This window comes from Montipora capricornis, chromosome 6 (assembly GCF_036669925.1).
Source record: "Montipora capricornis isolate CH-2021 chromosome 6, ASM3666992v2, whole genome shotgun sequence".
Taxonomy (NCBI): Eukaryota; Metazoa; Cnidaria; class Anthozoa; order Scleractinia; family Acroporidae; genus Montipora; species Montipora capricornis.
The window spans coordinates 28,920,391-28,931,917 of record NC_090888.1 but is presented as its reverse complement, the minus strand read 5'-3'; the positions used below and the strand labels follow the sequence as shown (position 1 = coordinate 28,931,917).

Below are 11,527 nucleotides of genomic sequence, written 5' to 3'. Positions count from 1 at the left end.
TACTTACTTACATAATACCTTCACTTATCACAGAAACCCACCTGGCCTTAGATCTTCTGAAGTTGTGTCTAATCCACTGGAACCATACCATCGAGCCATTATGCAAGCAGATCGTTCACTTCGTGAATACCGGGAGTCAAGTTTCTGATCGTACAGCTGCAGCTGAGAGAACTGGCAACTCAATTTGGGAACATAAACAATACAATCTTCTTTATGCAGAAAAGTGTACATTTTTGTCAAGGATTCAACTTCATTATCACTCATGTAAATTTCCTTGACTGGAGACGACACTCGAATGAAATGGTTGTCAAGGAAAGACAAATGAAAAAGGTCTGTTCCAGTACTAGCTTTAAGCTGGATACTCTTTCTGTACTCATCTGGCGTCATTGCCTTCTTCTTTGTCATTGCCAATGAGCCGCTGTCTACAGACACTAACATCTCTTTAAATCCAACAAACTCAATTGGCCAAGACATGTTCCTTACTTGCTGCCGCTCAATAAATTTCCTCATAAGTTGCACTTCAATCTGGTGGTTGTTCACATGCATAGCACCCAAAATGCCATTGTAACGTTCAAACGAAAAACACCAGAAGCCATAGACAGGACCAAAGTCAAGAATGCATTCACATAAATGGCAATGAAGATGCATGTTTGGCGTCACAACAGATGTACCATACAAGTCTTCAACAGTTCTGCAAAACTTGACGAGGAGCTCATCTGCAAGTTTTACTTCAGAAGTGTTGATAACTGTTGAACACAGTATGTGACAAGCCTTCACAAATAATTTCCAGCATTGGAGATGTCTATCTGGTAAAACGTCCTTTAGAGCAAAGGTTGAAAATACCAATGCCCAGTTCTTAAACTGGTCAGCAGTAAAGCCTTTAAAGCTGGATGCAATCTTTGATGGAATTCTTCCAATACTAGAAGGAACTTTGAGCTTGTTTACTCGCTTTTGAAGCACTTTAAAGTCTTTTTCATCCAGCAAGTTTAACTCCTTCCACACCTTAAGCATTTTTCTTGTTGTGCCCAGCATCAAGTTGTGCATAGGATCAATGACAACAAAAGAAATAAAATCAAAATATGGAAGGTAAATCAAGGATGAGAATCGCACACCATAGGCACTCTCCTTTGTGTCACGTCCTTTCTTTGATGTTACTGTGTTTCGTACCCTCCATACATGCTCTCTATGCTCAGTGTTAGTACGCAAATTCCAGCTATCTCGATCGAATCCTGAGAAATCTTGTTTCTCTCCAAATGATCTTCTATGAAACTCCTTGATACACTTGTTGCAACCTTTTCTTGCAGAGAATCCTAAGAAACCACAAAGTTTGCGAGATGCAGGAATGTCACAGCTGACACAAAGTACAGCTAGCTGACAAAATTTGGGTCCAGTTGAGGGGCAATCCAACCAAACGCCATCCCAGAAGTCCAATAGCTCATTCACCAGAGGGTCCAAAAATGGATTCACATCTCTGCTTGGTTCCTGTGGGCCAGGAATAATCCCTACAACTGCAATGTTTTCTTCTTTATTTCTTTCCTGTGGTGGCAAGTTCAGAAAACTTAAATAAATCACCCCAACACTGTATACAGAATCCTTGTATGGCTGAAACCAATCAAGATTCAACATACATCCGAAAGTGTTAGGGGCATCAAAGAAAGGCTCTCCTTTTCCATTCTTGAAATTTTTCCAGACCCTTCCATCATACACATCTCCAAGAAGGTTGATATCCCGAGGGTGCTTTTTATACTGCTCACATTTATCAGCAAATCCAGGCCGTTTAAGGAATTCTTGAAGGGTTTTCTTCACTGAACGGTAGCAGAAAACCCTCTTTGCTTTTAAAGTCAGCTCTCCATGTTTTGAACGTGTAGTTTTAAATAGAGATGCTCCACATGGTTTTCTCTGAGCTCTTTGTGGATGGCGTGGAAACTCTACAAAACTGCAACGCTCACCCTTCTTTCTTCCATTTACCAGAGTACGTACACATTCCTCAGATTTATAACATGAACTGCACTTTGGACAAACAATGAACTTTTCAAAGTCATCCCTATTTACTCCTAAAAAGTTCCTTACCATATACAGTGACTTAGGCAGCAGGTCTGATATTAGTTTGAGTTTACTACAATGAAGCAACCTTGAGAAAAGTTCCAGCAGCCTTTTCAAAAAACAAAACAAAGTGCTCACTGCAGCATCTGGTAAGTTATGCATGATTTTTAAAGTCATAATGAAAATAATTACAAGTTTGATGAGTGAAGTGCTCAATAAAGATGATTTCTTGGATAGCACAGACTCATTCTCATTAGCAGCATTATCCTCATCAGATGACGTCATCAGGTTTTCAAACTGCAATTCTGCCTCATCATCAGTTTCTTCCTGGGACAAATGTTCAATAAAAGATGTTCAATAACTAAACTAGAAACTAAAAAATGCATAATTTATGACCCAAATATTTTGCTGTCCTTAATTAATATTTAACTTGGGCCAGGGTCTGAAATTAATTTTCTTCTTTAAAAGAAACCAAATGGTGACTAACCAAACAATTTTAGGTTGCCAGACTAATTTTGGTTGACAAATTTTACCCTTGTTTTATTTTTTTCATCCACATTCAAATAGCAACGGATCTTGACAAAAATAATTATTATGAGCATGACTTCAGTCACGTTAGACACCATTTTTTTCTTCTACACTGTACACTATGTTTTTATCCAAACCAGCTATACTTCTATTGAGGTAAGTTCGAATCATTCTCAATTCATACTGTAGCTTCCATAATACATACAAGGGCATACACTGTACATATATTCTCCACATACAAATTTTGTGACTGGTTTTGCATTGACTTGATGAGTTAAAAGGAAATGCACTCAAGTCAAACATCAGCAGCCAATCACAATAATTTATATAGTAAATTAAAGCTATACTTAAAGCCAAACTGTAACCAGAGCTAAAAATCAAAAGAGCAAAATTGACTTTGGATGTATCAACTATTGCAGCTGTGCAAGAACCATCAATATATGAAACATCCTTCTTTAAAATCAATCAATAAAGAAATAAGTAAATGTAAGGTTGACTTACATAAAAGTCTTCCACACTGTCTGTTGACTCGGCAGCAGAATTACAATCATCCACTGACACATCTAACATAAAAATTAATAAATAGGACATAAAATCTCACATTCTAGTCAAATAATTTTGAGTGAACAAGAGGGACCAAATGTTTTGATTCCGGAGTCGCCATCTCACATGCACTCAACCTTCCATTATTACTAGCAAAAAATTATTATAAGCACTTATACATACACAGCAGATAATTTTATTCAGATATTAAAGCTTTGACAATCAATGAAACTCAGATGACAATCAATGCTCACCCATATCAAAGAATACAATGATGTTGATAATTGGTGAATAATTTAATTTGTTATTTTTTGTGATTTCGATGGTCATTGATTATTGAACGCCATCCTCACTTGATTAAATCATTCAAAGAATAAAATCGATTCTGCAATTGATTGCGACTTTAAGTCCATCAAATTGTTTCACTGCTTTCAGTTTTTATAATTTCAACAAGTAGCAGTGGCACTTCCAAGACTTTTCAGTTTGGGGGTGCAGGGATGGCGCAGTGGTGAGAGCACTCGTCTCCCACCAATGTGGCCCTGGTTCCATTCCTAGAGTCATGCGTTTAGTTTGTTGGTTCTCTACTCTGCACCAAGAGGTTTTCTCCGGGTACTCTCGTTTCCCCTCTCCCCCCCCCCACCCAAAAAAAAAGGAACAAAAAATTAATTTCAGTTTATGGTATCCTCAATTAGTGCTCCAGCACTAAAACAACTAGACACCTAAAGTTCCTTTCCTTTGCTTTCCAGAGACAGTAACTTTCTTGTATGTTTTTGTTTACCAGGTTTATACAATGTATCAGGCAAAATTAATGAATGAAACCAATACATGCAATCGAAAAGATTTTAATCTTTTTCCATCAGTCTGACTAGTGAAAACCCTCAGCTGCAGTACCAAAATATACTCTCTACATGGTAATTCTAATTACTTTCATTGTCTACCTGCATGATAATTCATGTATACTTAGAAAGCAGAAAACTCAAGCTTATATATGCTGATGAAAAGCTTACCGAGGTCTTCTGGATTTTCAGTGGAAAGCCCAGCAAATTTTGCAGGGGATTCAGGGTATTCATCACTTGAATAGTGAAATTCCAGGTCACTTGAATCAGAATGGAAATCGATATGTTGCCTTTGCAATACATTGGGTGTATCTATAAGCGAAAAATAAGCTTAATGTTAAATCTGGTTAAATACAGCCGCAGCTTTTATAGATGGGAGAGCAGATCAAACACAAACAACACTTTGTTGATCAATATAAGACATGCGCTTTACCTGTTATCACTGTTGTCTTCCTTCGTTTGTGTGCATTGTAAGTCCGGATTGAGACTAAACGATCACAATGTTCGCACAATCGCTTTTTCGTTGTCGAACTATGTGCACTTTTATCATTCGTGGGAGACTTGTTACATGTAGGAGCCATTAATCACTTTTCTAAGTTACACTGTAGATGACATCGAGAAGAAAAGTTGGAATAAACAGAGGTAGGGAGGCCTGGCTACATAGCTGAAGCGGCAGCTTTGAATGATGGGCTTGTGGCGGGAAATCAATGGTATTACGGATTTATCACGAAACCGTATTTTTCAGTTAAGCGTGCTCCTATCGTAGTCTTGTTTGATTTCGCAAACATGTCTCAAACTTTCAGCTCGTTAAACCGCGGTAGAGCTAGCAATTTTTATTCAGCGCCTTCAACTCCGACCTGTTCGAGCAGTTCAAGTTCGAGAGCAAGTTCTATTAACAACAGATTGAATCAATCTTCGTCAAGTTCTGCTAACCGGTCTAGCGACTCTACTCCATTGTCCTCACGAGAGAACCGGGAAACGATGCAACAAGTAATCGCTGGTCTTGCAGCCTGCCAAAGAACCGTAGAGGAACTTCTACAGTCCGTGAAAAGTTCAAACGAGCGGATCGAAAAGCTGACAGACAAAGTAAATGCCCTTGACGACAAAGTGAAGACTTTATCACGCACCGATCTGGAAGATGCTGATGAGTCTAGCAGTGGTAATGGACGCGCAAAAAAGAGAAAGAGGCCTAAATCATCTCTTGTCGTTCAAGTAAGTATACTTGTTATCGTAATGAATGGCTCAGTAACTTCGAAACACCGGAAACCGGTGTTGGGTCACGCTGCACGCAATCAGTCTCATTGATTCCAACTTAGATCGTTCCAACTTAAAATGAAAGGTTTACCGCTAAGCCGACATGATCGCGTCGTTGAGTAAAAATGGTAAATGATTACATTTTCAAGGCTTTAGGGCTAAAATCTGTTTTAGATCTTAAAACGTAAGTTAAAAATTCAAATCTGTGATCCTTTGGCGTTGTTACCCAGGTGAGAAATTTTTTTTGATTAAAAATGCAGCTGACACTTTTGTTATGGAAGCACAGCCTAAATCTTGGTTTCCATAAGATCGCAAACGATCGCGGATTGCAGATCTCAAAAGATTGCAAAGAAGGTTTTCATATGATCGCAAACAGTCGCAAAGCAAAGTTTTTATTGCACATTTTAGTCGGAGGAAATATAGAGAGCTTAGGCGCGCGATGATGGCAACCGGAAGTCAACTGTTTTGCTGTTTAACTTGTCTTCACACCACCTCATTTCTATTGTTAAGTATTTTTTGACTAGTAGAGGACCTAGTAGAGACGATTAGTTTGAGAACGTGGGAGAGACCACTGACCAGGCATGCGAAACGTTCACTTCCTGTTTCTGTACGTTTTATGTTAGAGCAGCGCCAAACGGTCGCGGAAGCTTTTGTTTCTAGAAAACGTGACTGTGATTGCCGCATCTCATGGGATGCGTTTCTACAGTTGAGCCCAAGTCTTAAAAGTCTGGCTTTCGGGTCAACACAAGAAGTTCTTATCGAAGGTCATTGTGATTTCTTGCTTCTTGGCTGTTTCTTTCGTTTTTTTCGAGTAATGGTATATGGATGTGTTAAAGTTTCGTCATACTTTCCAGGTGTCAGTTTTTTTTATAACGTTCTTGTTTTGCCAGTATTTATGCTATGACAATGACATAAACATCATTTTGATGCTTCTTGGATGTAGTTTTGAATTAAAAAAGTGTTCTTTTTTTTTAACCTTAATTTTTTCTACATTAGGTTCTCAAACCAAACGCACGTAGTCCTATTCTAACAATGATTATTCTGATTTTTTCAAGCTATCGATTTTGAGGTAAATTATTTTCAACCAGCGGTGTCTGCGATTTTCTATATATTGCGGTTTTCCTTTGTTATTTTCCATCATTGTTGTCGCCCTCCGATAATTCGTTTTCTCTAAAAACTCCGAGTGTCGACATTGTTCTCAACCTGTTGAAAAAGTCGAAGAAAAGAAAACCACTGAACTTGACAAGATCCCTAGTAAGTTATTAAAAATGGCAGCTAGTATTGTTGCACCCTCACTAACAGACATACTCACAAAATCAATCCTCACGGGAATCTATCTAACTGAATGGAAATTGGCTACGGTGACATCGATCTTTACAAAAGGCTTAAAATCAGACCTAGATAATTATCGCCTGATCTCCGTTATCCCGCTAGCCTCAAAAGTGCTTGGAAAACTTGTCTATGACCAACTTTATCATTACCTAAAATGATAATAAACTGCTATCAACTTACCAGTCAGGGTTGCGTTCCTTACATAGAACCCTCAAAGCTTTGCTTGTGAGCCGACAAATAGCGGGTATGTTAACATCGACAATGGCTTCCTGAATGGAGTCGTTTTCATTGACCTTAAAAAGCTATTCGACACCATCGACCATGAAATCATTTTCCGCATGATCTCATACTTTGGGGCCGACCAGGCAACTATCATTTGGTTTCAACCGCGCCTACACAATCGGACCCAAAGATGTAATGTAAATGGAAGATTGTCATCTTCTCGCATTATAACTTGTGGGGTTCCGCAAGGCAGCAAATTAAGACCCTACCTATTTATAATGTATATTAACGATCTTCCTAAGAGACACCGCGAGTCTACCCTGAGAATGTACTCTGACGATACCAATATAACCCTAACTGCAAAAACTCTCTAGCAATAACTCCTGAACTTATCAAACCTGTGACGAGACCTTAAAAAAATAACAACCTCAAATGTACGCAACTATTGAGGGCTGCTTTCCATTCAACGACCGTAGTTTGTCTTCTGAGAAAAACGTAAATTCTGGATAGGAACTTATTAATAATTTTCTCGCATTTCGCGCGCTAAATCTCTTACTCTTCTGACTTCTATATATCTGGTCGAATGTTGACTCGCATGCCTCGTTTCTGCGCGCTCTGAAACGAACACTACTGCAATGAAGGCTGAACTGTAAAAACAGCCATATTAAGCCTATGAAAGTAAATATGCGTTTGTTTTGCATTTGCATTGCTTCGTTCTGAGTGACTGGCCAGCAAAATTCGCGCAACTTCCTCAACGATCCGCGATTGTCTGCGATCATATGAAAAACGAGTCTTAACTGAACCAAGTCTACTTTACAAACGTAGTTTACGGAGCCAAAGTTAATAGAGTAAGGATAACACACGCTTTTCCATGAATTAATTTTGCCTCGTTATCAGTTTACAACATTTTTCTCAGTTTCACAGCTTGTATTTGGTCGTCTGTTTTTAGGAGGAAGTTCACAAGCTGCACAACAGCAGAGATACCACCAAGCAGTACAGAGGAAAGGAAGTGTGAGTAATTCTTTTAAAAACTTGAACCATTGTTCAATCGGCAGGTAATTTTTTAAGTAGCTTACGTTCATACTATATTTCAACATAACGTTCTCATCACTCTCCGTATTCTTATTCCGGAATAGGGTCAATCGAACGCACCCTTAGGGCCGATTTACACGGCACGATTTTTGTCGCATGCGACAAGCTCACGACGGGCCTACATGTACGACATGACTTACAATTGCCGCAGCGTTTTAAAACATGTTTTAAAATGCTACGACATTTTTCCTGACGTACACAACAATTGTAAGTCATGTCGCGGGCCTGTCGTAAGCCGTTGTCGCATGCGACAAAAATCGTACCGTGTAAATCGGCCCTTAGGTTACTCTCGACTCTTGTACGTTTTCGGGTACCGGCATCAACTCTTCTGTTTTCCCACCAAGTAATCGACTCTTGCGCGCTGTCGGTTAATTTAATGTCATTTGGCCCAGCGTTTTTGTTCTTTGAGCAGTAATTTAAAAAAATTCCAACCAAATAACCTGCACAGTTAGAAAGAAATCCTTGCATAGGTGCGTTATAATCTTCTCTCAATCATCACAACTTGATTACGCACTCTGAATTTCCAGCTCATTCAATAGTTTTACAGTATGTAACAGGCACTACATGAAATGAAATATAAATTAATGGGAAAGGGGTAAGAAAAATAGGTTTCCTCGATTGTCTCCCCAAAATAAAAATTGTCAATATTTTGTTTCGTACGGAAATATTTCCTACGCCGCTGGTACCGTACTGTAGACAATCTAATACTTTTTTCACCATTGTAGGGTCAGCAGTGTTCACAACAAAAAGGTCACTCAGCTTATTGTAGAAGAGCTTTGTCGCCAACCGGGAAGAGGATTTGCCAGAGCTGTTGTTGAAAGTAGGTAACAATGCAGCATACAGTACAGCAAGTCTGCAAAGTTCAATCACTATTGTAAACTTGAAAAAAATGACACCTACTTGGACTAACAAATTCCTTGTTTCTTTGCAGAAACAGCCAAAAAGTACCATGAACACATCCGCAGAAGTGCCTTGGGAAAAATTACTGACGAGATTAGAATGAAGAAGAGAATAAACCTTAGAAAAGAGAGGGTAAGCGATATTTTTACATCTGTCCGCGCACGAAAAGAACTCTACAAAGTTACTCATTCCGTCTGCCCATGACGTAACTATTACTTTATCCTACACATTAGGGCACATGCTGTCAAGTTCAAACATGACATTTATTTGCCGTTTTTTTTATAGTGCATTTTTTTGTTTCGTTTGAAAAGCTTTCCTCTTTCCTGTGAAACATATCAATACTCCTTTTCTTACGGTACATGTATATACGTATATTTATCCAAACCGTCTTTACATCCTTCTATAACTACGTCATCTTAGTCAATCCGTACTAAAGACAAGCTTTCCTTTTTTGCCATAGAAATACGAAAGGAGAAAGTGCCAGGTAAAGGATGAAAAGGAGGCCCACGCCTTTTCAAAATTGACGAAAGAACACATGTCTACGGACGATGATGCTAACAGTAGTGAAGGTGAAGAGGGATGGGTTTCAAGGCCCCCTAGTTACAGAAGTCAATTGCTGACTCACTTTCTAAACAAGTAAGTAATACTGAAAAATACAATAAAAAGGAAAACGAAAAGTCCTGTATCAACTTAACTATTGAGAAGAATTGCAAACAGTAGAAATAGTAGTAATAGGCCATTCTCACAACACTCGCTGCGCTACGGTTACCTGGCTATCCCAGACAATTTCTACATAGTAAAACGATCAAGCGAAATACAGAAAATGCTTTTTAAAGAATACCAGTAGGCGCAAAACTCTGGAATGAGAAGATATATACGTGATTATTTCCAAGGTAATGTCCAAGGGATAACAGCTTTTAATTTAAAAATTTTATTTATTGTTATTCTTTACTTATTGTAAACGTCTTCTGCGTTTAAATATGAATAATTAATATAATTTTCAGCAGTGAATATAAGAATTCGGTGTTATATTCACCGCGCTACCCGATAAGGCTTGACTCTGAGGCCAAGAGGGCGAGAGGAATAATTGTTTTAGTAAAATCCAACTAGCTGGTCAAAAAAATATCGAGACAAAACATCTTTCGCTAGTTAAAGCTAGACTTTAATCCTTTTCTGCGACCAAAACATTACAAATATGGCCGGCGCTTTCGCTACTGGTGGGCTATAACAAATAGCCTATTAGTAGCTCAACCAATCAGAACGCAGCATTGACAATAGACCACTAGTTGGATTTTACTAATCAGCATTAGTATATACTAAAACAGTGGATAGCATTGAACTCGCGCGCTGATTGGCTCGTCAAACTCCGGATATCCTGTGCTATTTACCTGCGAGCAACTCAGGAAAAAATGGCGTCCCGATTTGCATCCGTGACAAGTGAAGAAAACATCCAAATTAATTTTTTGTGGTGTATATTATCTCACTGTTTTGTATATACTAAAACAACTATTCACCCCAGTGCCTAGATTGGCTCTAGCTTGCTTAAGTTAAGAAAATATAAAGATTGTTGTTGTTGTTGTTTTTGTTAGGCTTCTTAAACAACTTTATTCTGCAGGCTAATTTCGTTATCGTTGCTGTGGTCATATGAACGTATTTCTCTTTTCTTTAGACTCGATAAGAGATACCAAAAAGCTGAGAGCTCAGTAAACAAGCGATGGAAGAGAACAAACGCAAGACAAGGGGAGAAATCGGAAAAAGAGCCTCCAAACGGTACGCCCAAGTGGGCACTTTCCGATGAGTGGAAGGCCCTCCTTGAACAAAGAAAGGAGGAGGCGCAGAGGTATGTTAAATGTTTCATGCACTTGACTACTGAAAACAAAAAAAAGATAAAAGGACGTCGATATATATCTTATCTCGCCGGCCGGCCGGCCTTCGACGTTCTTTTTCCATAAATCTCTCTTCAAAAACAGGAAAGTGGCATGATTTATTTATCGACTATGGCTTCTATTAGAAATTAATTAAACAAACAATGCACAAAACAACAAAAAAATATAAGTCGAATTTGATTTGCGCTCTAGTTAACAATTTAAAATAACTTCATTATTTTTCAATGAGTTAAACAACGTCAACTTTCATTGGCAGAAACGATGCAGATTCCGAAGAGGAGGAAGATGACAACATGAGGGAAGAGGAAGCGGAAGATGGCGAAAGTTCAGGAGAGGATACTGAATGGGAAGAGACAGAAAATTAGCCTAGTTTTACTAGGGTTCATTGCACAATTTCACAAAGAGATAGGAAATTAGATTTGTTAATTTTTCATTGTATGATTTCACAAAGACATGGAACGTTAGGCTTCTTGTAATAGGTGCAGTTTGTTTCTTAAAAAAAAAAGACATTTAGGTTTCTCCTTTTATCATGTTTATAATAAGATTTTGAAATGATGGTAAATTAGGTTGAATACAACATTACAGTTGGATTTCTATATTTCATGATGTTTCTGTGACGAAAGGTGCTATTTGATATAAATAAAGCAAAATATTTCATTCATTTAAAAAACTTGCTTATCTTCTACATTCATAGTTTAGGCAATGCGCTCTTTTCTCTTTTTCTAAGGCCCCGTTCAGATTAGGTGCCCGTTACCAGGAACGGGTACTTGTCTGAACACGCTTTCGTCAGTTCCCGAGCTTTCTCCCCTGCTTCCCTGCGTTTCAGTCACGACAACGGTGGCCGGTGCAAAGTGGACGAAGAAAGAAATAATTGCATTGTTAGAACTGGGG

At 38.5% G+C, this 11,527-nt stretch overlaps 2 protein-coding genes across 2 annotated transcripts; one reads left to right on the top strand and one right to left on the bottom strand.

Moving 5' to 3' along the window:
• Positions 1-27: 27 nt before the first annotated feature.
• LOC138053554 (uncharacterized) lies at positions 28-4,531 on the bottom strand. The gene is made up of 4 exons (XM_068900176.1): positions 4,384-4,531; positions 4,122-4,262; positions 3,073-3,134; positions 28-2,370 (listed from the first exon to the last, which is right to left on the bottom strand). The coding sequence occupies exons 1-4, from the start codon at positions 4,529-4,531 to the stop codon at positions 28-30; spliced, it is 2,694 nt and encodes an 897-aa protein (XP_068756277.1).
• Positions 4,532-4,875: 344 nt separating this feature from the next.
• LOC138050418 (uncharacterized) lies at positions 4,876-11,062 on the top strand. Its single transcript, XM_068896749.1, has 7 exons — positions 4,876-5,162; positions 7,708-7,769; positions 8,576-8,670; positions 8,782-8,882; positions 9,211-9,386; positions 10,420-10,590; positions 10,893-11,062. Exons 1-7 carry the CDS (start codon positions 4,932-4,934, stop codon positions 10,999-11,001), a joined length of 945 nt encoding a protein of 314 aa, XP_068752850.1. The 5' UTR covers positions 4,876-4,931; the 3' UTR covers positions 11,002-11,062.
• The last annotated feature ends 465 nt before the right edge of the window (positions 11,063-11,527 follow it).

Bases quoted from the DNA above. Each gene is read 5' to 3' on its own strand.
- LOC138053554 (XM_068900176.1), bottom strand. From the start codon at position 4,531: ATGGCTCCTACATGTAACAAGTCTCCCACGAATGATAAAAGTGCACAT. The intron at 4,263-4,383 runs GTAAAGCGCATG...TTTCGCTTATAG, and splicing joins GAAGACAACAGTGATAACAG to ATACACCCAATGTATTGCAA. The intron at 3,135-4,121 runs GTAAGCTTTTCA...TTTTTATGTTAG, and splicing joins TGAAAATCCAGAAGACCTCG to ATGTGTCAGTGGATGATTGT.
- LOC138050418 (XM_068896749.1), top strand. From the start codon at position 4,932: ATGCAACAAGTAATCGCTGGTCTTGCAGCCTGCCAAAGAACCGTAGAG. The intron at 8,883-9,210 runs GTAAGCGATATT...TTTTTGCCATAG, and splicing joins TAAACCTTAGAAAAGAGAGG to AAATACGAAAGGAGAAAGTG. The intron at 10,591-10,892 runs GTATGTTAAATG...TTTCATTGGCAG, and splicing joins AGAAAGGAGGAGGCGCAGAG to AAACGATGCAGATTCCGAAG.